Raw genomic sequence first — 27,048 nt, forward strand, 5'->3', positions numbered from 1 at the left:
AAGATGCTCTTGATAGAATCTTACCAGATGATCCAGGATTGGAGAATTCAGCATCGCAAAATGATTAAATGGAAGCTAACACGAAACAATAACAATTACCCCAGCGTCTTATAGCAATAGTGACCACTTTAGCGCTGTAATTGAGCAACATTTCTCCTTGATATTCTAATTTTCAAGTGCTTTGTATTTTCAATGTGATTTGACCTCAATTACTTCGTTACCGAAACTGCTCCCGATGCCTACACTTCTTCAATGCTTCTGAGATCAGGCCAGTGGAGGCACAGAGGGAGATTCGTCCACCATCCCCCTCATCATTTATTAAGCAACCACGTTCCAGGAAGAGGATTCGGAAATACTGAACGACTCTACAATCACTCTCAGGCAGCTTAGGAGCAAACATATCGACCAGGCTTTTACGGGTAATTTCAGTCTCGAAAGGAAGAAGGATGACTGGCTACGGGGGCCGAGAGGGCGGGGCGGTCCGTTCGCTGTGCGAGATACCCGCAGCCAATGAGTGAGGAGATCCGGAGAGAGCGCATCAGTGCCCCGGATGCCTACATTTCCAGCCTTTAAGGTTTCTCTCCGGCAAATATCTTGGCTGCATCTCCGACCCCGGCCCCCTACCCATCGTAGTCCCACCTAAAGGGGCCCCCGCCTGTGGCCGGCCGCCGCGCTTCCTCCGCCTCTTCCCATCGCCTGTGCGCCTGCGCGACCGGAAAATTCGCGAAGGTTCGTGAAGCGGAACTGGCCGTTTCCGGAAGCCGGCAGCCGCCCCAGTCTGCAGACGGGTGGTTGCGACAGGGGAGTTGTAAAGGCAGTGTCTGGCGGTTCTGGGCGTTTGACCCTGACCCGGAGCGGTGGGAAGAGAAAATGGCCCTGCTGTGCTACAACCGAGGCTGCGGCCAGCGCTTCGATCCCGAGACCAATTCCGATGGTAAGGAAAGCGCGCCGCCGGCCCTCCCTCCCTTCCACCTCCTCCCGTGGACGCCCTTGGGCCGGAGGGCCTCCCGGGTCTCCGCGCAAGCCGGCACCGCGCTGACCCCCGCCCCGAGCCTCCCCTCCCGCCTGACCGCCCAAGGGCGCGGGACCGCTCTGGGGGCGCCCAGGCAACGACGTCTGAACCCCTCCCGCTGCAGCTTCCGGACCCACGGACCCACTACCCCTCGGGCGCACGTGTTTGCCTAAGTCGTCCGCTCACTCTCTAATTGGCCTGGAATTTAGAGCATGTTTATCCTCGCCCCCCCCCCCCCACAGCGTCTCTTAAAGGAATCAAAAGTTAACCAGCTCTGGGCTCGCTTTGCGGTTGATTTGCTGGGTCCGTGTGTCAGAGGCAGACCGACATTGCCTGGAAGGCCTTATCCTAGCGTTAACCCGGGCGGGTTATCCTAGCGTTTAAGTTCGGCCTCTTTCTATTAGTATAGAAGTGTATTTGTCTGAAAGCCTGCTGTCGATTTATTCATTCGATCCACTCACTTGTTTTAACCTTACTCTTTAAAACGTTCTTGGTTAAGAAAATTATTTTGTATTTTTACGCTGTTAAGTTTTGATACATCCGCCCAAATGGGAGATACATTCCTCATCCTTTACTTTGTAGCCATGTTTGTTGGGTATTTTTGCAGTGGTCTTTCCATTTAGTACCATGCGGTCTATAGGATACAGTGATTGAATGTCCTCTATGGCACCCAGGTGTAGAGTTAAGGATGTAAGGTGAAAGTTAGTGATTAGACTAGGTGAAGAATAGAACCTGACCAGTGGATTTGAATTTTGATAGGTGAATGGGATAAAGAAGTGAGTTGAATCCTTGAAAGTTGTAAGCATTGTAACACTTTCTCAATTCGACTAGCATTTATTGTATGTTTTCTATATGCCAGACATTGGTCTATCACTTTATTATGTTATTTCATTTAACCTTGACAGCAACTCTGTGAAGTGTGTAGTGTTATACGCATTTAATAGAGAAGCACAGTTCAGCATGGTAGCAACATGGTTCTTCATTGTGTACAAGATTAAAATAGATACTTAAAAAATCTTTTTCACCTCTTGAGATGTCTCAGTGTTTATCTTGGTGCACAGGTGAATTGGGGACATAATTTAAAATGATAAGATCTTTGGTAGGATTCTGAGGAAGAAGGTAAGTTTAATCGTTTTTATGATATTAATATGAAGTTCAGGTAGAAAATTGTGAGACTTAAGTGGCTGAAAACATCGAGGAATAAGGGGTTTCAAAGCCCTTAACTGTTGGTAGCCTGCGTAAAAAGTAAATTGCTTTAGTGTCTGTACACATTTTACTTTAATATTGAAGGGAAGACTGATGCTTTGTTGAATGGGACAATATGTTTATTTATAGGGTGTTATGTACCAGCCTAATTTTAAGGGGAGGTACAGCCAATTTTTTGGAAGTCAGCTTTGTGTGTGTGAAATGGTACAGTGCCCAGGAAAGAGATGGGGGAAGCCAGAAAAATCAGAGGAGTAGACAGTCTCAAGCATTGAGCGTCAACCGTATTAAATTCAGCAGAGTTCCATTAAGGTTGCTTAAAGTATATCCGCTTTAGCAAAATTGGGGTTATATTAGAGACTTAGAATAAATACTCCAAGTAATTGGTTGATGGAAAATGGGGCTAGGGAGTAAGGACAAGAGCTAATAGAAAACTGTGGACTTGATTAGGAGAAAGTTTTATAGGATGGGAGAGGTTTGACCTTGTGTATTGCCTAAAATAAGAAGACTCCTTTCTAAGATGATAGGACATTTTCATTTGAAACAAAAGTTAAATGAGTGTTTTAAAGAGACGTGGTAACTTGCGTATGTTAAAAACAGCTATTCTGGAAGAAACACCTCTTCACAAACAATATTTTATTCAATCCACACGTGTGAGGAAACTGAAACAGCTGCAAGAGGCAGAGGCAGAATTTGAGCCAGTGTCGGACTCAGTGTTAAAAGCCCTTGGCTCTTAATCGCTACTGTGTTGTAGCTTCTTGCCCATAATATTACTTTGGGCAAAACTGGCAAACCTGATTTAAAAAGAAAAGAAACACTAAAGATGAAAATGTCCATCTGCTTGTTATTTAGCAGTGATTTTCAAATTTTGTTTATACTAGTTGTATGGTTAAGACCTGACTCACTCCTGCTGCCATTCTGCCAGAACTGTCCATTATTATGATCATGCCTCTTACTGTGTCAGACATGTGTTTTATGCCTCTGACTGTATGTAAATTTGATATTTGAAAATATTCTACCTGTTCTCTACTTTGATTCCCCTCTCAACTTCATATTCCTCTGCATATTCATTTTTACTTTGAATCTCCTTTTTCAGCCCTCAGCCCCACTACTACCCTTAATTAATAGCATCTTCCTAAACTGGGCTTACTTACTGTACCATGAAACTACCTGACACTTTAATTGCTTCATTAGCTAGAATGGTCTCTAGGTAGTAACGAAGGAAAACATACTGACTTAATACAGCGATAGGGAGAAAAGTACCAGAAATTAATCATTTTGCGACACCAGGAGTCAGAGGTTGTAGACAATTGAGAGCTAAACAGACGTGAAAGTCTGAGCAAAGTAGCCTTATAAGAAAATTGCACAGGTGTGGAGCTGACCTGCTTTTTCTGAGCTCATGGTGCTATCTAGCTAGGGAATGTGTGTCTGTTATCTGTTGTTTTGTTTTTTTAAATGTAATTCTATATATTGCAGACTATAATAAGTCCATTTTCATAAGAGTTAAGTAAAACTTGGTGTTATAATGGGGAAGGGGTAGGGAAATAATAGACTAACAATCAATGACAAGCCTGAAAATAGATTGTAGAATTTAAACTTCTTTTTAATGAGGTTTATATCTAGGAATTGACACCTGTGTAGGAAAATTAAATTAGCAATTAGATATTGTATCAGTTTTTTAAAATTTGAACCTTTTCTTCCAAAATATCTTTTTAGGTAATCCCTTGGGCAACCTTTATGGATCGATGCACATAAGAACATTTAAATTTGATAGTATTTTTGTAAAAACCGAATATGATGGTCAAAATTTAGAGCTTGAAGTTCGGGTACTAAAAAATTTTACAACGAAGATTAGAGGAATACAAAATATAATTTGTTATACTTGAACTATTTGTGTTTTTATTTATAGCTTTCTTACGCAAATGAGAATTTTAACCTTTACTATTTTAATACAATGTTATATTAAGCACTGTGTGTCATGCATCAAATTCGAGCATTACTGAATTTTTAAGGAAAAGAAAAGTATTACCTGCATATGGAAAAAGGGTTATATGTTAACACTGAAGGAAATGATGATTTTTCTTCATTATAAAGTGTTTTTTTTTTCTTTTGTTTTTGACCAGACGCTTGCACATACCACCCAGGCGTTCCAGTCTTTCATGATGCATTAAAGGTAGGAACTTGATACATTTCAGTCTTTTCACATTTGTATAGTAAACTCAGAGGTATAATACTAAATCTTGAATTTCTCATTTTTTTTTCCTCAGCTTGTGACTCTCTGCTTTCTTAATGACCATTTTGGGGTGCTTTGAGCAAGTGCTCCACTAAAGGCAAAGAGGACAGTAGATGGTGATCTTAAGAGCTTTTCCAGTTATAAAATTGTTACTTTTATCCCAGTTCTCACTTTCAGTGCCCCTCATTTCTTCACTTTGAGGGGAAATGAAAGCAATTGTAGAAGCCATAACACTTCTTAATCTTTCAATATATCAGGCAGGTGCTGTTTAATAAGAACAGCTCTGAATTTTAGGGAACATTATTATAAATACTAAACAGTGCCACTCTTGGGACAGACATGAAAGTTTAGGGTAATACTGCACAGAAAAGAGATGCCACCTGTTTTCCTTGATGTTCTGTAGATTTAGAGAAATAATAGAATATTGTTTGATCAGGTTTTTTTGCGTTGGGTTTATTGATCTTTTAAAATTGATGATAATGTGGTACATTTTCCCTTGTATATCTCAAAAGAAACTGTTGCAGTGTGGCTGCCATGGTTTTAGGTATTCTTAGGAACATAAACAGTCCTATGTGTTTATATATTATCGATGCCCTTTGAATTTCTAATTTTACCTTTCAGGGAGTAGTTGGACCTTACTGGTTTTTAACTGTTAGCTACATATAAACCATGGTACAAGCAGATAGCAAGTTTATGTTAATATGGTTAGTTCTGAGTGAGAAAAACAGAACAAACGTTCAGTAGGGCAAATTATGATCTGACTCTTCCTTACATCTTTTTAGCCTCTTTACAAGCTTTTATGGGGATGGAAACTGTGGCTCTGTGGGAATACTTATTTTTGCTGGGGGTGAGGGGATTTTATCTTTCCTAAATTGCCATTTATTCTGTGTTTGCTTTTCTTGTTTTACTTTGTTTTCCTGTGATGTTTTCCTCCTGTCTCCTAACCATGGGCATACTTCACTTCTCAGATTTGGCTTCCTGTTTTCTCTCATTCAGCTCATTCATTCTTGTCCTTAATTTATTCTTGTCACCTCTATGCCAGTGACTTATACAACATATTTTCATTTATCTGTGTCATTGGCAAGCACAGACGAGTTCTGAAGTGACCCCTTATTCCAAAAATAGCCTGCCTTTCAAGTTTGCTGCTGCTAGTAATGATATCACTAACTTTCTAGTCATTTAGTCCATTGCTCCTCTTTTTACTACCCAACTGTTAATTACTCTGATTAATTAAACTTACTGATTTTACTTTGAAGTGTTTTTGTTTCTCTACTCCGATTCTACTGTTTATTATTGTCTCTATAAACATATGAAGACTTAGATTTTCCAAGCCTACTGAATTCCACAGCCCTGTAGATTTCAGGCAAAATCTACAGGATTTCTTCAGGATTTCTATTTAATCAAGTGAGATTTGATTTCTATTGATTTCTATTTAATCAAGTGAGATTTCAGGCAAAATCTACAGGATCTTCAGGATTTCTATTTAATCAAGTGAGAAGTTAAACATTGCATTAACAGAAAAAAAAAACATTTTAATATTTAAATTAGAAAAGGCATATTCAGGGAAAAGACCAGTCCTTAAGAAAAGACAGTTTGCAACCTTATGCTTACATACTTTAATTACCTTTTCACATTTTACTGAGGACTACCATAGATCTCAGATCGGCAGTTGGGAACAATCTATGTCATGTATGTATCCCAATATTCCCAGAATACCTAATTCTTCATATAGAATTGAGACAGTAAAGCTTTTTTCATATAGAATAACTTTACTGGTGACAATATTATCTATATTAGTTAAACCTTATATTTAATTTTGTAATAATTAGTAATTTTTGATCTATATTTCAGTTCAGAGTAAAAGAAAATTAAATTTCAGAATAAAGGAAAATATGAATTGTAGAATATTTGACATTTTCCTTTTAAAAAACTTCAAGGGCATATTGTGAAAAAAGTCACTACCAAATTCTTCATGCATACATTGAGAAAAACAGTGAGGCCCAGATGGATATGTGCAAAGCTGACTCTTAGTCCAAATTTGAGACATCCCAAGCTTTGAGACTGCTGCATTTTTATTTCCTTATTCTTTGTACTACATTGGAATTATAGGTGATAACTTAAAACCATTTATTGTTTAGCTGCTTGATACTTCGTTCAGAAATCTCATACGGCATTACAGTTTCTATATTTGTATGCTTCTAGCTGAAAAGATCATTTAACCTTGAAAGATCTAACAGTGCTTAAGCTACTACATGAATTAATGTTTTTCTGAAAATAGAATGCTTATTGTTGAGGAACAACTATGCTGAGTTTGTTTAGAAACTGAATTATTATAATTATTATCTCTAACTTAATGGATTTTTGAAGTAAAGCACTTCACTTACTCCCTAGATCCTTTAAAATAGTTTTTAGAAATTATAGATTGCTTTTCTTCTAAAAATCAAGTACTATTCTTGAAAACGAGCAATTTGTTTCCATATTTCAAGGTACTTCCTTTCATGATGGGTCACAGCACAAATCACTTTTAATATTGGTTAATTCATTTTTTAAGTCAAAAACTGATCATTTCACTTGATTAGGTGAATTATTTATAACACTTAAAAACTATAAAACTATGTTGTGTATACAGGTTACTTCGGGATTCAAGGAGATAAATCCAAATAGAGTGTTTTAGTGGGTTGTGGTTCTCATACAAATAGGGTTTTCATTTTTTTTTCCCTCTTATGTTTCTTAGGGTTGGTCTTGCTGTAAGAGAAGAACAACTGATTTTTCTGATTTTTTAAGCATTGCAGTAAGTATTAATGGGTTTCTTTTCCCCTAGATTATCTCCCAAAAAGTACATATTATGGGGAGCTCCAGAGTTGAGGAGTCTGATTTTGGACATCTATTGACTAGTCCCTGTTAACTCACAGATAGTACCTTTCTTTTACTCACCTCCCTTCTGTGGCATTTAAAATAAGGAATTTATCTGTTTTTGAGATTAAAGTTTCAAGACATTAATTAACCACTTGTCAGTTTAGGGTTTTTTGTTTGTTTGTTTGTTTCTTTTTGCGGTACGCGGGCCTCTCACTGTTGTGGCCTCTCCCGTTGCGGAGCACAGGCTCCGGACGCGCAGGCTCAGCGGCACGGCACATGGGCCCAGCTGCTCCGCGCCACGTGGGATCCTCCCGGACCGGGGCACGAACCCACGTCCCGTGCATCAGCAGGCAGACCCCCCAACCACTGCGCCACCAGGGAAGCCCTAGGTTTATTTTTGATAGCAGCCATTTTTTTTTTTTTATTTCTAGTGTACTTTGTTCCTTTATATACATCAAAATTACAGCCTAGAATACAGCTTATTATTTTTCCTCTAGCTTTTTATTTTATTTATTTATTTATTTATTTATTTATTTATTTTTATTGAAGTATAGTTGATTTACAATGTTGTGTTAGTTTCAGATGTACAGCAGTGACTCAGTTATATATATACCTATTCTTTTTCAGATTCTTTTCCATTATAGGTTATTACAAGATATTATAGTTCTCTGTGCTATACAGTAGGTTCTTGTTGTTTGATGTTAGTAGTCTTAAAAGACCGTCAAAAAGAAGGAACGCAACAATCTAAAGCATTTTCAGTTAGGAACAGTAAATTTTTATCATATCTAAGATACCATAGAGATGCACTGTTATTTTGTGTACTCTTAAGAAAGAAATCTAAAGTTGTTAATTAAATGACGTACGATTTACCTTATGATTTCAGGGATGTTAAAATGTATGTATAACTCAATGGAATATAGAAAAGGTAGCTAGCATTTATTGAATGTTTACCACCTGCCAGATATGGGAAGTATTCTATTGTTTTATTTAATCCTCTCAAAAAATATCTGAATGCCATTGCCTCCATTTTACTGATGAGGAAACTGACTTCAGAAAGCCATAATTCAAAAAGACACATGTACCCCAGTGTTCCTTGCAGCACTATGTACAATAGCCAGGACATGGAAGCAACCTAAATGTCCATCAACAGAGGAATGGATAAAGAAGATGTGGTACATATATACAATGGAATATTACTCAGCCATAAAAGGGAACAAAATTGGGTCATTTGTAGAGACATGGATAGACTTAGAGACTGTCATACAGAGTGAAGTAAGAAAAACAAATATCATATATTAACGCATATATGTGGAATCTCAAAAAATTGGTATAGATGATTTTATTTACAAAGCAGAAATAGACACACAGACATAGAGAACAAACGAATGGTTACCAAGGGGGAAAGAGGGGGGATGGGATGAATTGGGAGATTGGGATTGACATATATACACTACTGATACTATGTATAAAATAGATAACTAATGAGAACCTGTATATCACAGGGAACTCTATTCAGTGCTCTGTGGTGACCTAAATGAGAAGGAAATCCACAAAAGAGGGATTATATGTCTATGTATAGCTGACTTACTTTGCTGTACAGTGTAAACTAATACAGTATTGTAAAGCAGCTATACTCCAATTAAAAAATAATTAAAAATAATTTTAAAAATAATAAAGTCATAAAGTTTTTGGAGCCATGTATGTCTCTCTCTATATATGAACTCTTTTGGAATTTGAGATCTGTTGAAATCAACTACCCTTGTTGTTAATAGAAGTAAAACATTTAAACTTAATTTCTCTGTAAAATGTTTATGCCTTATTCTTTGAATAAAGTTTTAACTGGTGGTTTCAAAAAAAAAAAAGATTAACTAACTTGCTCGAGGTTATATAGGTAGGTAGTAGGAGAACTGAGACTCAAATTGGGGCCCTTTTGTATAAATAACTTGTAGAATTCTCTGTGTGAGATCTCCAGAATTTGTTTTCTGTAAACAAGTTTATGCTGCACCTTTATAGAATAAGTATAGTAGATATTTATTAAGTGTAATTTAAAGGCCTGGGTTTTTTTGTTGTTGTTGTTGTTTTTTGGCGGTACGCGGGCCTCTCACTGCTGTAGCCTCTTCCGTTGCGGAGCACAGGCTCCGGACGCGCAGGCCCAGTAGCCATGGCTCACGGACCCAGCTGCTCCGCGGCATGTGGGATCTTCCCAGACAGGGGCACGAACCCGTGTCCCCTGCATCGGCAGGCGGACTCTCAACCACTGCGCCACCAGGGAAGCCCTAAAGGCCTGTTTTTAATGCATTATTCGCATGTGAGAACTCATTTACAAATATATTAAGTTTAGAGTTCTATTTTTAGTTTCTTAAAATAAGTCAGTGTGTTAAAAGTGGAGAAAACATGCCCTTGAATTTATTAATAAAGAATTGAACAATAGTATTTCTGTCATGGCATGTGAAGTAGATGATAGGCTAACTCTCAGTGAATGAATACCTCTCACCAACAGGGCTGTACGAAAGGAAGGCATAATAGTGAGAAGCCACCCGAGCCAGTCAAACCTGAAGTCAAGACTACTGAGAAGAAAGAACTATCTGAATTGAAACCCAAATTTCAGGAGCATATCATTCAAGCCCCTAAACCAATAGAAGCAATAAAAAGGCCAAGGTATACTTTATACAGTTGTATACTTTTGTCGCACTTGAATAATAGCATTTGTTCCTGGTATTTCCTCTTCTGATTTTGCGTAATATCATTTGCAGCTACTGTGTAGTTCACCCACTTTGAACCATTTGGTTTTCTCTTAGATAATGCCTTTCATTTCTATTCCCTTGAGGGCATATACACGGTAGAACTGCAGTACAGATTTGTTCACTGTGTACTCAGTTATGCTAAGGGCGGGGGAGCCACACATCTTTCTTGTGCCTTGGTGTGTATCCTTTTCACGGTGGCATAGTGGAGTTCTGTAAAAGAATCGGCCTTGTCAGGGAATCAGTTTGAGTTGAAAAAGAACTTAGAGGCTTTCCTTTCCAATCTACCACTGTTTCTTAAATAATTTCTAGAACATTCTTGATAGAAAAATATTTAATTTCCTTTCAAATAATTCTATTGAAGAAGAATTTACTTCTATTTTAAAGCAATTCATTTTAATGTTACTAACTCAGTATTTAACGTTTCCTTGTATTGAGTCAAATTCTGTTTCTTTCATTTGTCCATATTTTGCCACTTAGAACAAGCCTAGTCACTCATCTTTTAACAGTTTGCCTAAAAACTGTTAGTCTCATTACTGATCAGTTTTTAATGTATTCAATTTACATGGCATATTTGTTAAAGTACTTTTAAAATAGCTTTTGGTCATTTTGCAGTAGAATTACACAGGTACTTCATACTCACCTCCTGATCCACTAGAGACTATTTTACAATCCCACACATGCATGTTGGGTACACCAGGTCGTCTTCATATTGCACTTGAGTATTGAATTGTTTTAGAACCAAAATACAGGACTTAAAAAAACAGATGGTTTTTGGCCTCAAACATGGCCTTCGTTGATATTTTTATTCACACTGTGGACTCATGATTTTCCCAGCTTTTGCTTTATTGATCTTATGTAAATAAATTTATAGCATCTTGAATTATACCCGACCAAGATAAGAACCCAAAGAGACTTTCTCATGTTTATTTTGTCTTTTAAACCAAACTACTTAGGATGATTTTATTCTATATCCAGCTTATTCATACCATGAGAAATTTTATCAAATGCCTTACAGGCTGATTTGCCAATGGGAAAAAAAATGTCAGAAAAAGGCAAGAATTTTGGCATGGCTCATTATTAAATATTATAGTGGAGTCTACTATAATTGACAGGATGAGTTAATTTTTTTTAAAATTATGGGCTACTAATTTCACTTAAGAGAAAGTGAGAGAAATTAAATATTTTATCGTAAATTCATTAGATAGTATTGTAGAGACAGAGGATATAGGTTTTTGTGTACTTTGTTAGTGCCTCCTATATCAGTAGGTTTTTCATTAAGGATGTAGAATGAATAACCTAGGATTTTCAGTTTTATTGTTACATTTATTAGTATTCTTAACACATATTGAGTGCCTTAACCAGATTGTACATTTAACACTAAACCATTGTGAAATGTTAGGGGACATTGTTGTTACTGTTTTTTTAACCCTGCTAAAACTGCCTTGTGATATAACTGTATCTGAATTTATAGATGCATATACTAGTGTCCACATAAAGTGAACTACCTCTACCAGTAGGGATATGGATTCACTTAGTACCTGTTTATTGCCTATTACATGCTCAGTGTTTTGCTTAGGCATGGAATGTAAAGGTACTTCGCAGTCCCTTCCTTGGAGTTGCTCATCTTAACAAATTTGTATTCTTACTCTTTACTTCCTTCCCATTAGCCCTACTGATTAATAATTTAATGTGTTGACAATAGCATGATTATTTGATATTTAATATCAGAACTTTTTCTGCTAAGACTTAGAAATGTAGCTGTATTAATAGCAGTTATTGTAAAATACTTTTTAAAGAGAAAACCTTGATTGACAAGGCATTTGGCGTATCGTAAGTAGAGCCTTAAGTATATTTTTAGTACAAAGAAATATTTTGGTACATCAGTAATGGTAATAAAGTTTCCAAATTCTCCAGCCCGGATGAACCAATGACAAATTTGGAATTAAAAATATCTGCCTCCCTAAAACAAGCACTTGATAAACTTAAACTATCATCGGGGAATGAAGAAAATAAGAAAGGTAAGATTTTGTTTTGTATTTTGTAATTTTTTCTGTTCAATTAACCAATTATCTAAAAGAGATAGGAGCAGTGTAGTTTACTGTATGTAAATGCGAAAAAGTAGTACATTGTAGCATATTTGTAGAGACGTGGATGGACCTAGAGACTGTCACACAGAGTGAAGTAAGTCAGAAAGAGAAAAACAAATACCGTATATTAACGCGTATATTTGGAATCTAGAAAAATGGTACAGATGAACCTATTTGCAGGGTGGGAATAGAGACACAGACGTAGGGAATGGACGTGTAGACTCAGACGGAGATGGGGGATGAATTGGGAGATTGGGATTGACATATGTCCACTGCCATGTGTAAAACAGATAGCTAGTGGGAACCTGCTGTATAGCATAGGGAGCTCAGCTTGGTGCTCTGTGGTGACCTAGATAGATAGGATTGAGGGGGGCGGGAGGGAGGTCCAAGAGGGAGGGGATATATGTATACATACAGCTGGTTCTCTTCATTGTACAACGGAAACTAACACAATATTGTAAAGCAATTATACCCCAATTAAAAAAAAAAAGGAGTACGTTGTAGTAAAGAACTTATTTTTGATTTTTGTTTACTGAATGCTGGTAAAACCACAAAATGAATATGTGGATTATTCCATTTTGTCTTTAATAAAAATGAGAACCTGTTAATTAAAAATTTTTTCTTCTATTACTCATTACTTTTTAACAGTGAGTTAAAATTTTTTGATAGTTGTAAATGTTTCATTGTGCATGATATAAAATATATTCAGTATTCTCTGACCTACACCTGGTATCTGGGGAAAAAACCCTTTCATGATTTCTCTTTTACGTAAGGTTAAGTTATTGGATATAGTCTTGCATTGCAGAATAGAAATGTGTCATGTCATATATCAGTTTGGGAATATAGGCAAGACTTACTCATGGTAGTTGGTTTCTTATTAGCTTTTAAGTGCATTACATGAAAGGTCACACAGAAAACTTAGTTATCTAAAATCATTTTAAAAATCAGGTTTTTTTGTATTTAGATTATTTTATTAAATACTTGTGTTATGGAATAGTTTACTTTTTAAGAATAGCACTACAGTAAACTTCTATTTTAATGTTTCTATTTTGGTTTTTTTCTTTGTTGTAGAAGAAGACAGTGATGAAATTAAGATTGGAACCTCATGTAAAAGTGGAGGGTGTTCAAAGGTATATACTGTAAAATTTGTGTCATGGAAGTAAATTTTTACCTTTGAGAAAAGAGAGTAATTGACTTAATTAGACAAACATTTGGGTGTCTTTTATGTGTTGGGCACTATTCCATGGAGCAGGGCTATTAACATGGATAAGAGACTGTCTCTAAGGAGCACCGTGTCTAATAGATCATGGGAATAAATAGTTCTAATTCAGTCAGCATTTACTGAACACTTACTATGTGCCAGACATTGTTTTAGGGGCTGGGAATATAGTATTAAATAAAGCAAAATCTCTGTTCTTATGGAGCTGATATTCTAATTTTGGGGGAAGGATAACAAGTTTTTAAATGCTGTGAATTTAGGTAGACTTGAAGAAAATTAAGCAGACAAGGAGATAGAGTAAAAGTATTTAAGTGCACTTGTCAGGGAAGTCCTTTCTGATATGGTGACACTAAATCAGAATTCTGAAGAATGAAGCAGATGAGTTATGTAAACCGTGGAGTAGATGTGGGAGTAGTATGTGTAGAGGCATTAGAACTTGGCTACTCGAGAAATCATGAGAAAGGTCAGTGGGGGCTTGATAAGCGTGCGAAAGTAGGGAGTATGAGAGGCGGCAAGATTATGGAGGTCCGTCCTTATAAGCTACAGTGAGGGGTTTGGGCTTTAGGAAGTGTAATAGGAAGCCATTGTCTGTTTAAGGAGAGGCTTTGAAAAAGATGTCTTTGGCTGATAAGTGGCAAATTTAATGGGGCAGGAGTGGAATCGGGAAGGAAAACCAGCTAGGGTGCTACTCTGGAGACCAGGCATTAAGATATGTTTTTGAGAAGTGGTTAAATGTAGGATGTATTCAGACATCTCAGTGAGGCTTCTTTCTGCCTACTCAATATAATATTACACACCCTCCAACATTCCATACTCTCCTTTTTTCTCCACAGCACTTACCACCTTATTACACACTATTTGTTTTACATATTTATTTTGCTTATGCTCTATCCCATCTAACTTTCCCTTCCCTTCCCCTTTTGAACTAAGGTTTAAAAGGAAAGAATGTTATTTGTTTTCTCTTTGCTGTGTCTTGAGTGCTTAGAACAATGCCTGGCACATGACAAACACGTGTGGAATGGATGATATTTGGAAGTATTAGCAGGACTTGCTAATAAACTGGAAGTGAAGCATCTAGGTCAGCGGTTCCCAACCTATTTGGCACCCGGGACTGGTTTCGTGGAAGACAGTTTTTCCACGGACCGGAGTGGAGGCAGGGGGGATGGTTCAAGCAGTAACATGAGCGATGGGGAGCGGCACATGAAGCTCCACTCACTTCCTGCTGTGCGGCCCGGTTCCTAACAGGCCGCAGGCTGCTACCAGTCCGAGTCCTGGGGATTGGGGACCCCTGATCTAGGTGATTTGTGCACCATTAACTGAGAAGGAGAAAATGGAGTTAGGGTTGGGGGCAGGTTTGCAGTCTTCCTTCATGTTAAATTTGACGTCACCTTGCTCATTTAGAGATGGAAATATGAATGCATTCACATGTGTATAAGGTAGAAGTAGTAGATAAAAGAGAATGATTAATTCTTGGGGTGAGGGAGATATCGTGCAAGTGGTAGGGTAATGGAGGAAGATCAGAGCAAAGGTATCCTAGATGAACTTTGAGAAGTGAATGGCAGTTCTATAAATGGACAAAAAGGGAAAGGATATCCCAAGCAGAGGTGACAGCAGTAATATACAGAAAACAAAAAATAGTCAATAACAGTGGTACAAAATTTGCTGATGTAAAGTTGAGATTAAAAGAGATAAGTAGGGTCTAGATCCTGAAAGGCTTCTATACTGCTCAAAACCTTACTTTAGGTCATGCTGGCCATTGAAGAAATTTTTTTTTAAGTTTTTTCATTGAAATATAACATTAAATATATATAAATATGTTAATTCTGTATAAGCATAAGGGATTTTCACAAAGCAGAGCCTTCCTTATGCTTCCTCTCATTCATTATTTCTTCTCCCAAAGGTAACCACTTTTTTCTATCAACATAGATTAGTTTTGCCTACTTCTGAACTTACTGTAAATAGAATCATGGAACAGGTACTCGTGTCTGTCCTCCTTTGCTTAATAAAATGTTGGTTATCTTGGTTTCATGTAGCTGTAATTTGTTCATTTTCATTGCTTTAAAACATGCCATTGTTTGAATGTACCAATCAATTTATCCTTTCTACTGTCCTATAAAGTTTTTTGATTAATGTTACTGTGAACATTTTTGTGCATGACTTTTAGGATACATGTACACATTTCTTTTAAGTATATGACTAGAAATGGTGTTGCTGATTCAGAGTGTGTGTATGTGTGTGTGTGTGTGTGTATGTATGTTTAGCTTTAACATACTCGCACATAGTTTTACAAAGTGGTTGTATTTACGCTCTTACCAGCAATATATTAGGCTGGTTCCTTTTGTTCTACACCTTGGTAACACTTTGTAATATCAGTCTTTTATATTTTAGCCATTCTGGTGGATGTGGAATGTTTCCATTGTGGTTTTTTGTTTTTGCGGTACGCGGGCCTCTCACTGTTGCGGCCTCTCCCGTTGCGGAGCACAGGCTCTGGACGCGCAGGCCCAGCGGCCATGGCTCACGGACCCAGCCGCTCCGCGGCATGTGGGATCTTCCCGGACTGGGGCACGAACCCGTGTCCCCTGCATCGGCAGGCAGACTCTCAACCACTGCGCCACCAGGGAAGCCACCCATTGTGGTTTTAGTTTGCACTTTCCTGATAATGATGTTGACTGCCTTTTTGTATGTTTATGGCCATTTGGATATCCTGTTTTGTGACATGTCCAAAATCTTTTTTATCTGTTTTTCTATTAAATTGACATTTTCTTAATGATTTTAGGAATTCTTTATATGTTTTAGCTACAGGTCCTTTGTCCGAGAGGCTATATACCTTTTCACTGTCTTAATGGCTTTAATGGCTTTTGATAAACAGAGTCTCTTCAATTTTAATGAAATTCAACTTGTTCATCTTTTCCTTTATGACTAGGGCTTTCTATATCCTATTTAAGATATCTGTTTATTTTAGGGCCATGAGTATTTTCTCATATATAGAGGCACATTTAAATGTGCAAACGAGCTGGAACTGATTATTGTATATGGTGTGAGGTAGATGTAATTAAAGGACTTTAAACAAGAGAGTGATACGTGTTTTAATTAGGTAGTAGAGTCCAGAAATTGAAGGCAGAGAAATTAGAATCTTTTAGCATAGTTTCATTGCCTAAAATCTGCTAGTGATCATGAGGAAGTTTAGCAAATTAAACTGATAGATATTTTTAAGTCAGATTGACAGGATTTTGTGATAGACTACATGTGGGTAGAGGGTAAAGAGAAACTGAAGAGAACTTACAGAATTTTTGCTTTGAGAGACTGAGTGGATATGGTGCCATCAAATAAGATGGGAAGAAGAGTAGGAGGTTTGGGGGGCAGTAGTGGTGTAAGTTCAGAATCTAACATACTGAGTTTTGTGTGCCTATGGAATATCTTCAGGAGGTACACACACCCCGTAATTTGAATTTACAAAAAGTAAATGTACAGAATTCTATTTTCTCTAACTGTAGGGTGGTTGCTGTAAATACCAAAATAGACAGAAAATATACTATTGGCTGCATCTATGTTTTATTAACATAACTTTTTGTGAATTCATCTGTAGAGCCTTCATCTACAGCAGCAATGGGGCCCGGATCTTCCAGACAAACCCTGGATATATATATAGGTCTGCAGCTCATTTTACGCTTCGTAGGAAAAAGAAATCATCATCTGGGACTTCCAGAATTGCTTATTAGATTTTCCATTTTAATTCATAATGTTCACACAGAGTTTACTATGCACATAAATCATCCTATAACTATTTCTGATGAGAGTACTAATCTCTTGGTTTCAATATTGTTCTGTAAATTTATAGAACATACCTGAATGTGTTTGGGTGTGTCCTCATATGCAAAAGTCTGAAAGTATCTGAATACATCCTTTTGCCTACTTTTATATTTGCCTTTTTCACAGGGAACTGAAACTTAAGCATATCCAAAAAGGAATCATTTTTCATTCCTTATTGGAATGGCCTGAGGTGAATTTATGAATGTTCTAGGTAATTGTTATCTCTTGGGCATTTTCATAGTTCATAGAGGTCACCAGTACTTGCAAATACATGTGAAATGTAACACTGAGATGTGAAACTAATTTTTTGTCTCTTTTTCTCTTTTAGACATATCAGGGTCCACAGAGTCTAGAAGAAGTCTGTGTATATCATTCTGGAGTACCTATTTTCCATGAAGGGTAACTTATACCAGGCTAATTAAAACTTTATGGTAGATGTTAGAAATGTTAATATGCCTTCAAACATTAAATGCCATGCAGCAATATTAGGTATTTTACTTACATTGTCATATAATTTTTACAATAACCTAGAAATGTGGGTTTTGTCTTCTTTTTACACATGGGAAAACTGAAACAAAATTATAGTGAAGTGGCCGTTGTGATTCAAACCTCATGTTTTTTCTGTATTCCCTTCTATTACAGTGTGATACTTTCTGTTTGAGCTGAACAGGTGTTTTTTGGTTTTTTTTTTTTTTCTTTGAAGGACCGTGCTGTGCATTGTAGGACATTTGGAATTTTGGGCCCTGGGACACTAAGACATCAACACTGTGGCATCTGAGAAAACCCATACTTTCCCACAGCTCTCAGTTGAGAGCCTCTTAGTATATTATGCTGTAGTTTATAGAAACGCAGTACTGTATTAAAATCTTCCACTCTGTTTCCATATTCTTCAGGACTCAAACCCAAAGTTTTACTGTAATTTTTGTCTTCCAGTGTTAGATTTTTCTCAAGTAAATAATAGTGGATTTCACCTACTTTGGGCTTGACCATCATAGGTTGTGTAAACAGTTATTTTTAGGTTGTTTGCACGTTCTCACTTTGCTGGTTTATTAAAATACAAACGTATTCTATCTTTGGTCATACCACTTCATGGTAGCTTCATGAGGAAACTGGAGTGTAAACTACCAGTGAAAAGCTGATTTTGGATTTTGTGATGGTTTTAAGCATCTTCACTCAGGAACTCCAAAACTGCTATACTAAATGGCATTCTGGTTTTAACTTTAGTCTTCTGGTAGTTTTTTAAGGTTTTTTGGGGGGGGAAGGGCGGGGGGTGTTGTTTTGTTTTTTTGTTTTTTGTTTTTAACTTTTGTGTAGTTGCTTTATAATATTGTGCCAGTTTCTACTGTACAGCAAAGTGAATCAGCCGTACGTATACATATATCCTCTCTTTTTTGGATTTCCTTCCTGTTTAGGTCACCACAGAGCATTGAGTAGAGTTCCCTGTGCTATACAGTAGGTTCTCATAGTCTTCTGGCAGTTTTAAATTGTTTAGTAATTTAGACACTTGTAAGATACTAAAGTTACACACTTATTTCTTTTTTGGTTAAGTCACTTATCACTTAACACTTCTGAACTTGATTGTGAGATTTTTCTATAATAATTTACAGGATGAAATATTGGAGCTGTTGTAGAAGAAAAACTTCTGATTTTAATACATTCTTAGCCCAAGAGGGCTGTACAACAGGGAAACACACGTGGACTAAAAAGGATGCTGTAAGTAGCATTTTAAAAATAGCTTATTGGAGTGTATTTATCTGAGTCATTTTGAAGAGATTTGAGATCATTCTGTCTTTAGATTTAAAAAAACAAGTTTTTCTCTTCGTCACACAGTAAAGTTTGATGAGCCTAAAAACTGAAGTTAATCTGAGTCAAGCTCTCTCAAAGCACTGCTCTTTGATCAAAATAGCCATTATGTATGTTGATGCACATATGTAGGTTTTTGTGAAATAGTTAAGCTAGCCTAAACTGAAGCATGTTTTTCTGTAATTCCATACCTTGTTCCCAGTTTTTGTTTTTTAAAAATCACTTTTCTGGTCATTTGATGTTATTAATCATTTAGACTTCTGATTCTCTTTTGGCCACTTAACATCATTCAACCATATACAGATGTACAAATACTCTTAGTGGCCGAAGAGAAGGATTGCACCCTTGTTTTATTGGGATTGTTTTGAAAGCCTCTGCTTGCTACCAGGAAATTTATCAAAAGAGAAGAGAAAGCATCAGCACCTACTTCCCTAACAGTATTTTAAAAAGACTTGTGTCTGTGTAAATAATCCCCCCAAATCCCATTAAATTGTAAGAAGGCAAGCAATTATTTGCTAAATAAACGTTTGTTGGCTATTATTAATGTATCTTAAATTAGTTTTATGTGCTGTATTGGCACTAATAACCTCAAGACAATGAACCTTTTCAGTATGTGTGTCTTTATGTTCAAATTACTTTAGGAATTCATTTAGCCTACATTTGCATATTTTATAGTTTCTGCTTTTTAATAACACATGGGTTTAGGTATTATAAATGTATCCATTAAGTTATAATAATTTATCTGCCACAAAACTTCTAGGAATGTTTTATTAGTAAAAAGTGAAATCTCCCTGTATTTTCTCCAAGGTTCAAAAGTTTGAAAGTTTTGGTTTGAAAAAATAAAATGTTTTATGCACAAAAGTTTTCATAGTATGATCCTTGATGAAACACATTTTTTGTTATTTTTTAATGCATGTAGTTATCGAGTATTGAGTGTCTAAGCCAGGTGGCTAAGGGCAAAAAAATGTAAGTCATATAAGTAATTTAAATTCAGTTAGTGTAATTGTACGAATATATAAATACTACTTTTTAAAACAGTAGTGTCTCGCAGTTTCCTGCATTAAATTACCCTCAGTTATAGAACAAATCATAATTTGTCTTTCAGATAGTTATTGTTATAGCAGTGTATCACTCATAGGTAATAATATTTTCATAATAGTAATCAAAAGATTACTTCCACAAATTCTCACCCTTTTTTGCATGTTATTATGAGAGGAAAGTATTCAATAACAACAACAGATAGTTATAACTAATCAATTATTTTTCCCAAATTTCAGTTTGTAGAAAATAAATGGAAAGTTCTTATCATGACGTTAAGATGTTGTCTGGTTTATCCTGCTAAGCAAATGTGTTTTTCACTTCAGTCTTCAAAAGTGTGTTCTCAAATCATAAAGCTATAAGATTGTTTGTATTTTATTTTATTGGTTTAACTTCTTGATGGGAGCTTTAGAAGTTGTTTGTGCTTAAAAGCATTAAGGGCTCAGTTTTGTGTGGTATTTTTGTTCTCAATTTAGATGGGTCACATTACTCTTTTTAAGAGGTTAATTATGTGGCACTTTGTAAATTCATAAAGTTTCTCTTACATTACAGGGGAAAAAGGTTGTTCCATGTAGACATGACTGGCATCAGACTGGGGGTGAAGTCACCATTTCAGTATATGCTAAAAATTCACTTCCGGAACTTAGTCAGGTAGTAGCAAATAGTACATTGGTAAGTACGCTAAATATCTTTCTTTTTTTGTTTTGTTTTGTTTTTTTTGCGGTACACGGGCCTCTCACTGCTGTGGCCTCTCCCGCTGCGGAGCACAGGCTCCGGACGCGCAGGCTCAGTGGCCATGGCTCATGGGCCCAGCTGCTCTGCGGCATGTGGGATCTTCCCGGACCGGGGCACGAACCCGTGTCCCCTGCGTTGGCAGGCGGACTCTCAACCACTGCGCCACCAGGGAAGCCCCACTAAATATCTTTGAGTAAAAATTATACATTATTATTAATGTTAATGTGTTATAAAATATTGCTCTTGTTTGAGCTGTTTTTAAGATCTTTTAATTTTCCCCATTTGAAAATTAGTTTGAAATTACTTTCACAGAAACTACTTTAAGTGAAGGTTTCTGCATAGTAGTTATTTCTGAAGCATGGAGATACTGTAGTAGCTTAGAATATCAAATAATAATGGAACTTAATTCTCAATATGAAACTCCAAGTTAATTTTTCTTGGTTTTTTCAAATTAAAAAAATATAGTATTGGTAATTAATGGTTTTTTCAAATAAAAAAAGTACAGTATTGGTTTTTTAATGGTTTAAAAATGGTTAATGGTTTTTCCAAATTAAAAAAAGTACAATATTGGTAATTCATTAAAATAGCTTAAATGATTTTTATCAGTATCTTCTTATTTTTATAATCAGTGTTTTATATCATAAGTCTTTACTTTGGTTTTGATCAATTAATCAACTTTTTCTTTTTCAGTTAAATGTGCACATTGTATTTGAAGGAGAGAAGGAATTTCATCAAAATGTGAAATTATGGGGTGTAAGTATTATGAATCCAGCAGAATTTTTTCTTAATACTTAAAATACCATTGTATAATAAAAGACAGTACTTTAGTAAGCATTGATGCAAAGTGTATATATAACTTACCATTATTTCTTACCAAAAAGTTTAAACTAGGGATAGAAATGGCCTTAGAAGCTTGGAATTTTGACTCTTAGCAATAGGCATAGGCATAGACATGAAATCTTGTTTATCGTTTCAACCTACTTGCCTCTAAAACTAATAAAAGCACCCAGGTGTACTGTAATTCTCTTTGATATGTTGCAGGTGATTGATGTAAAGCGAAGTTATGTAACTATGACTGCAACGAAGATTGAAATTACCATGAGAAAAGCTGAACCTATGCAATGGGCAAGCCTTGAACTGCCTGCAGCCAAAAACCAGGAAAAACAAAAAGAAGATACAACAGAATGAGTTGAGAAGGAAAAGAAAGTTATTGACTATTTCAGAATCCTTAATATGTGGTGAAGTGGTGGCTTGCTGCTGTACTCTTGTTTTCTTGTTGTTGTTGTTGTTGTTGATAATGAATCTGGCATTTCAGGGTCTACAGTAGGTCCAAGCCAAAGTCAGTTTATCTTTTTGTGCCTCCCATATCCCTTTTGAGTTACCTAAGACTGATTATTCATTTCTCCTCACTAATAGAACTGTAGTTGTGTCTTATACTTGAAGCAGCTAGAAAATAGCTCACAACAGTTACAGCATTTCGTAGTATATTATGTTAATCAGAGAAATGTAAAGAAGCATTTGTTTTTACATTTCTTTCTTTTATCCTGTAATTAGTAAAGCAAGATGGAATGTCAAATTTTTAATTAGTTTATTCATGAGTTTGTGTTCCTATGATACTTGAAAATCTTTAAGAAAGAGATGAAGCTCTGCATTGCTTTTTCCACTCATCAATTATGTTTTGTGGGGGGATTAACTTGAGGTAGTGTAGTAAGTAGTAACGGGGAATATATGTATTGATTAACAAATTTCAATTCATTTACAACTAATTGGATTAAAAATTGCATCAGTACCTATATAACTGGCTAAGCAGTATGATTTAAAAGTATAGGAAACATTATAAATAAGAGTATAAAGGTATCAATTTGGTTAAAATTAACCATTTTATGAGACTAAGCAATAATGTTAAACATCTTTTTCCTGACTATAAGGTCTTTGTATGGTGTTATGACTGAATTGTACCTAATTTATAGCGTACACCCTCTTAGAATCTTTTATTAGTTACAAAGATCTGGCCTCCCTGATGGAAAAGTGTTTGTAAAGTTGTTGACTAAAAGGCTTATGGAAATACATCAGGATATCAGAAAAGTAAATATTTAAGCTTTGCTTTATGACAGTTATTACATGTTAAATAAACAAAATAGCTTATTCTTTTGGAGGTTTTTTTTTTTAAGGCTTTCATGAACAGCTTGACAATTCTAGGTGATACAATATGATTATATATTGTATTTGATTAAATATAGGTATCACAGAATTAGATTGTTTATGCTAATTGAAGTCATTAAAGGATAGTTACTTTTTGAGGCAGTGCAGAGCTCACAAAGAAAACTGATATTAAGACGTGTTATGAAAGCCGAAACTCTGGCAGAACTTAATACGTTTGGGTGTGAATTATGTTTATATAGATTAAAATGATTATTTTCTTAAGCTCCTTGAGTGTTTTTCTTTTCTTGGTATTAATGGACTTCTTATACAGAAAAGTTTGCATAAGTGCAATTTTAGTTAGTAGCATATCTCAGTCTACTACCCTTAACAGGTAATTATTAGATGTAGTTATATAATTCTTAAACGGTTTAGCTGCGTTATGTATAAAGACAGAAAAATTGGCAGCCAGCTTTTCATGACACTAAAATACCATGGCAAGAAATTTTTGCAGTGAAGATTGGACTCAAATAGAGTATATGTTTCTAGTACTTGGGGTTGTATTTAAATTTTTTAAAGTTATCTTTCATAATTTTGGAACATGTGTTCATTTGGAGACATGAAACCTTGTATATTGTTAGGGGAAAGGATTGATAATTGATTCGATTTGAGGTAATGATTAGTAGACCCTTTTTTTGTGTGTGGGGGGGTACGCGGGCCTCTCACTGCTGTGGCCTCTCCCATTGCAGAGCACAGGCTCCGGACGCGCAGGCTCAGTGACCATGGCTCATGGGCCTAGCCGCTCCGTGGCATGTGGGATCTTCCCGGACGGGCGCACGGACCCATGTCCCTTGCATCGGCAGGTGGACTCTCAACCACTGTGCCACCAGGGAAGCCCTAGGTAGACCCGTTTTCGATGATTCCTTCTTGAGGTTTTTTCCCCTGAGCAGTATCTTTATATGTTATGTGCCCGTGAACTATTTAAAGCAAGCGTATTATTCACCTAAGAGTTAGTTACAAAGCACTGACCTTTTTATATATATGTGTGTGTGTATATATATATATATCATCTCTCAAAAAAATGCTTATTAACTTTATTAAGTTGTTTCTCTAGAAATGCTTCATCTTTCTTAGCATTCATAGTAATTACTATAGCAAAGCAGTCAACTAATCTGACAGCTGACTCAACATGGGAAACATAAAATACCATTTTTCTTGCCTGGCACGTTTACTAGTATAAAGGAGAAAAGTGCTAAGAATTTGAACTTTTATTATTTTTTAGCCTCTTATTTTTGAGATAATTTTAGATTTACAGAAGAGTTGCAAAAAAAGTAAAATTTTTTATATACTTACATTAATCTTCCCTATATGTTAAAATCTTACATACCCGTAGAACATTTACAAAACTAAGAATTAGCCTTGGTACAATGCTGTTAACTAAAGCTGAACATTAATTTTGACCATTTGTTTTTAGTAGAACACGATTTAAAGAGTTCTTGAGACCTATCCTAATATTTTGGTAGTAATTAAAGCCAGTAATTATGAGCCATTAAAAATATAAATTGAGGGCTTCCCTGGTGGCACAGTGGTTGAGAGTCCACCTGCCGATGCAGGGGACACGGGTTCGTGCCCCGGTCCGGGAAGATCCCACATGCCGCGGAGCGGCTGGGCTCAGCCATGGCCGCTTAGCCTGCGCGTCCGGAGCCTGTGTTCTGCAGCGGGAGAGGCCCCAACAATGAGAGGCCCGCGTACCACAAAAAAAAAAAATATATATATATATATATATATAAAAATTGAAATCAACCTATCATAGACATCTATAGGTCAATGTTGTAACTTCTTGCTGTAACCATATACTGGCAAAGTACTGCAATGATCTATTTTATTAAAATTTATATTTTATGCCAGAGATTTTAATTCTTATTAAGTGAAACTTGTTGTGTTTGGTTTTCTTTAGACAGCTCAACCAACTAAGGGTGAAGAGAACCTTAAAGAGTTCTTGGAAATATTTTAAGGTGACTTTTGGCTATTGCTTTACCACCCCTTGCTTTAAAAAAAAAAAAAAATCAGTCATTGCCCAGCCCAAAAATGCATGTCATACATATACCCATATTAAGTAAATTCACTTAAAAGCTTAAAAGTGGGAATTGCCGGGTGGTCTAATGGTTAGGGTTCTGTGCTTCCACTGCAAGGGTTTGGGGTTGGGGGGTCGGGGGGAGGGGAGGGAAGCTTAGAAGCTCACTTATGAGGTCTGCAACCTTTTATTATTTTTTTAATGGTTGGGTACTTTTAAGTTATCTATTAGAATGTTAATAGGTTTGGTTTGTTTCATTGCAGATTATTTTGACCTGGCATACATATTTGATATTTATTTTTGCCTATGTTATAATTCTGTAGCCTCAATTCTGGAATGCAAGCTAAGTCCAGCTTGTTTTTAAGTTTTGTTAATAGGTGTTTTCTTTCATTTCTTTTGTTTGTTGGGTAGGTGGGAAGTTGGTTTTTTACCTGATTGCTTCCTTATTTCCCGAGTACAACTTAAACTTACCTGGAGTTGTTGCATGCCTTGCTTATTTTATTTACGTGTAGATAGATACCTGCTGCTTTAAACATTTGGCGTTATCTCTAAAATACTGGATTTGCAAAGGTTTTCTTGTGGTTTTTTTTTTTTGTATAGTTGTTTGATTTTAAGTTTTTATATAATTCTTAGTTGTGAAGAATTCCTTGAAAAACAGTTTTTCTAAAGAGCATGTTTTTATTAAATGCTAATTAATGCCTTTTCTTAGTTTTCCAATTGAGTAGGCCACGTTTAACGTCTACTGAAGTGAAATAAAACTTCCAGCCTTAAACATTTTTATGTTGCTTAAAGATTATGTGTCAAAATAATTTTATTTGTTAATCTTTTTTGACTAAGCAGATACAGTGTTCAAGTGATTCAGTTCTTAAATTATCTTTTTTAAGACTGCTAATAGAAGTAAGATTACTGATTAAGCCTGGGAGAGGGTAGTCTCCCTGAACCTGTAGTACTTTCCCCTCCTCCAAAAATGAGACTAGCTGAGTATATTAATGTTTTTGAAAACACTATGATCCTTTTCTTCATATTGCTCATTTCAGTTTATAGTTCCATATTTATTATTTATATGATTAATTTGTTAATGTTCGTATACTCTTATAGACCACATACAACCTTGACTGTGTTTTGGCCAACAATTTTGTCCCCATTTTCTAGTACAGTACTTGATAAGTTGGTTGGCTCATGTAAATATAAAGACGTAGCACTTGTCATGGGCCTGTCACTGTTCTAAGGAGTTTTATGAATATGAATTTAATCCTCATGACAAACCTATGAGGTAGGTTCTCTTGTTATAGTCAAGGAAACTGATTTATGGCACAAGTAACTTGCCCAGTGGCAAAACTAGTGAGTTGTAAAGGAGAGATTTCAAACTCAGGCACCTGGCTTTCTGTTCTGTGCTCTTAACTACTATTTTATGCTGCTTATGTCTGTCAGTTGAATTAGTGGGTTCCATAAAACTGGCACATAGCATGGAAAACTAGTAACACTGTGTTTAGTTACTAGGAACAAATTTTACTTTCATATGTTTTGTTAGAAAATAAATTTATAAAATAAAGTATGTAGTCCTTTTGTCTGTACGGTTTTGGTTATAATAATAGCTGGATTAAAAACTTATCGTTTATGTTTTGACAACTCTTACGGTCTCTAGTTTCTCTAAACAGCTTCCAAAGAAATGTCAGAATCCTCAGTTCAAAAACGTTTCCATTGCCATTTTGATAGTGATGTATTTTGTATATAGCTTGTAGATAGGAATTGTTATCTGTGTGTTGGATAAAATGTGTAATGAAACAGCATCAAACTTATCTTTGTTTTCCCCATTAACATGAGAGTTGGTTAAAGCAATCGTGTTTGGAGCATAAGATATGCAGAGGAAGGACAGATAAGATTGTAAACATGGGGATAAATAGCAAAGGATCATTTGAATTGTTGGTTTTCATCTTGTAGACCAGGCCATTGGTTATCAAAATACCACTTCAAGACCAGAGGTGTCAGCATCTTGAAATCTGTTAAAAATGCAAATTCTTGGTCCCCAACCTGTCAGACCTACTAAATCAGAAACTGTGGAGTGATACCCAAAAGTTTGTGGAAGAATTTCCAT

At 36.1% G+C, this 27,048-nt stretch overlaps 1 protein-coding gene across 1 annotated transcript; it reads left to right on the forward strand.

Moving 5' to 3' along the window:
* Positions 1-762: 762 nt before the first annotated feature.
* Positions 763-23,164, forward strand: CHORDC1 (cysteine and histidine rich domain containing 1). The gene is given in 12 exon segments (XM_082659313.1): positions 763-934; positions 4,339-4,388; positions 7,183-7,239; positions 9,805-9,962; positions 11,963-12,066; positions 13,207-13,265; positions 17,493-17,563; positions 18,772-18,877; positions 20,558-20,677; positions 21,431-21,493; positions 21,782-21,913; positions 21,915-23,164. Coding segments are annotated over 12 exon segments (1,137 nt in total). The 5' UTR covers positions 763-870; the 3' UTR covers positions 22,068-23,164.
* Positions 23,165-27,048: the final 3,884 nt, after the last annotated feature.

Source organism: Grampus griseus (genome assembly GCF_964374135.1).
Source record: "Grampus griseus genome assembly, chromosome: 8".
NCBI lineage: Eukaryota > Metazoa > Chordata > Mammalia > Artiodactyla > Delphinidae > Grampus > Grampus griseus.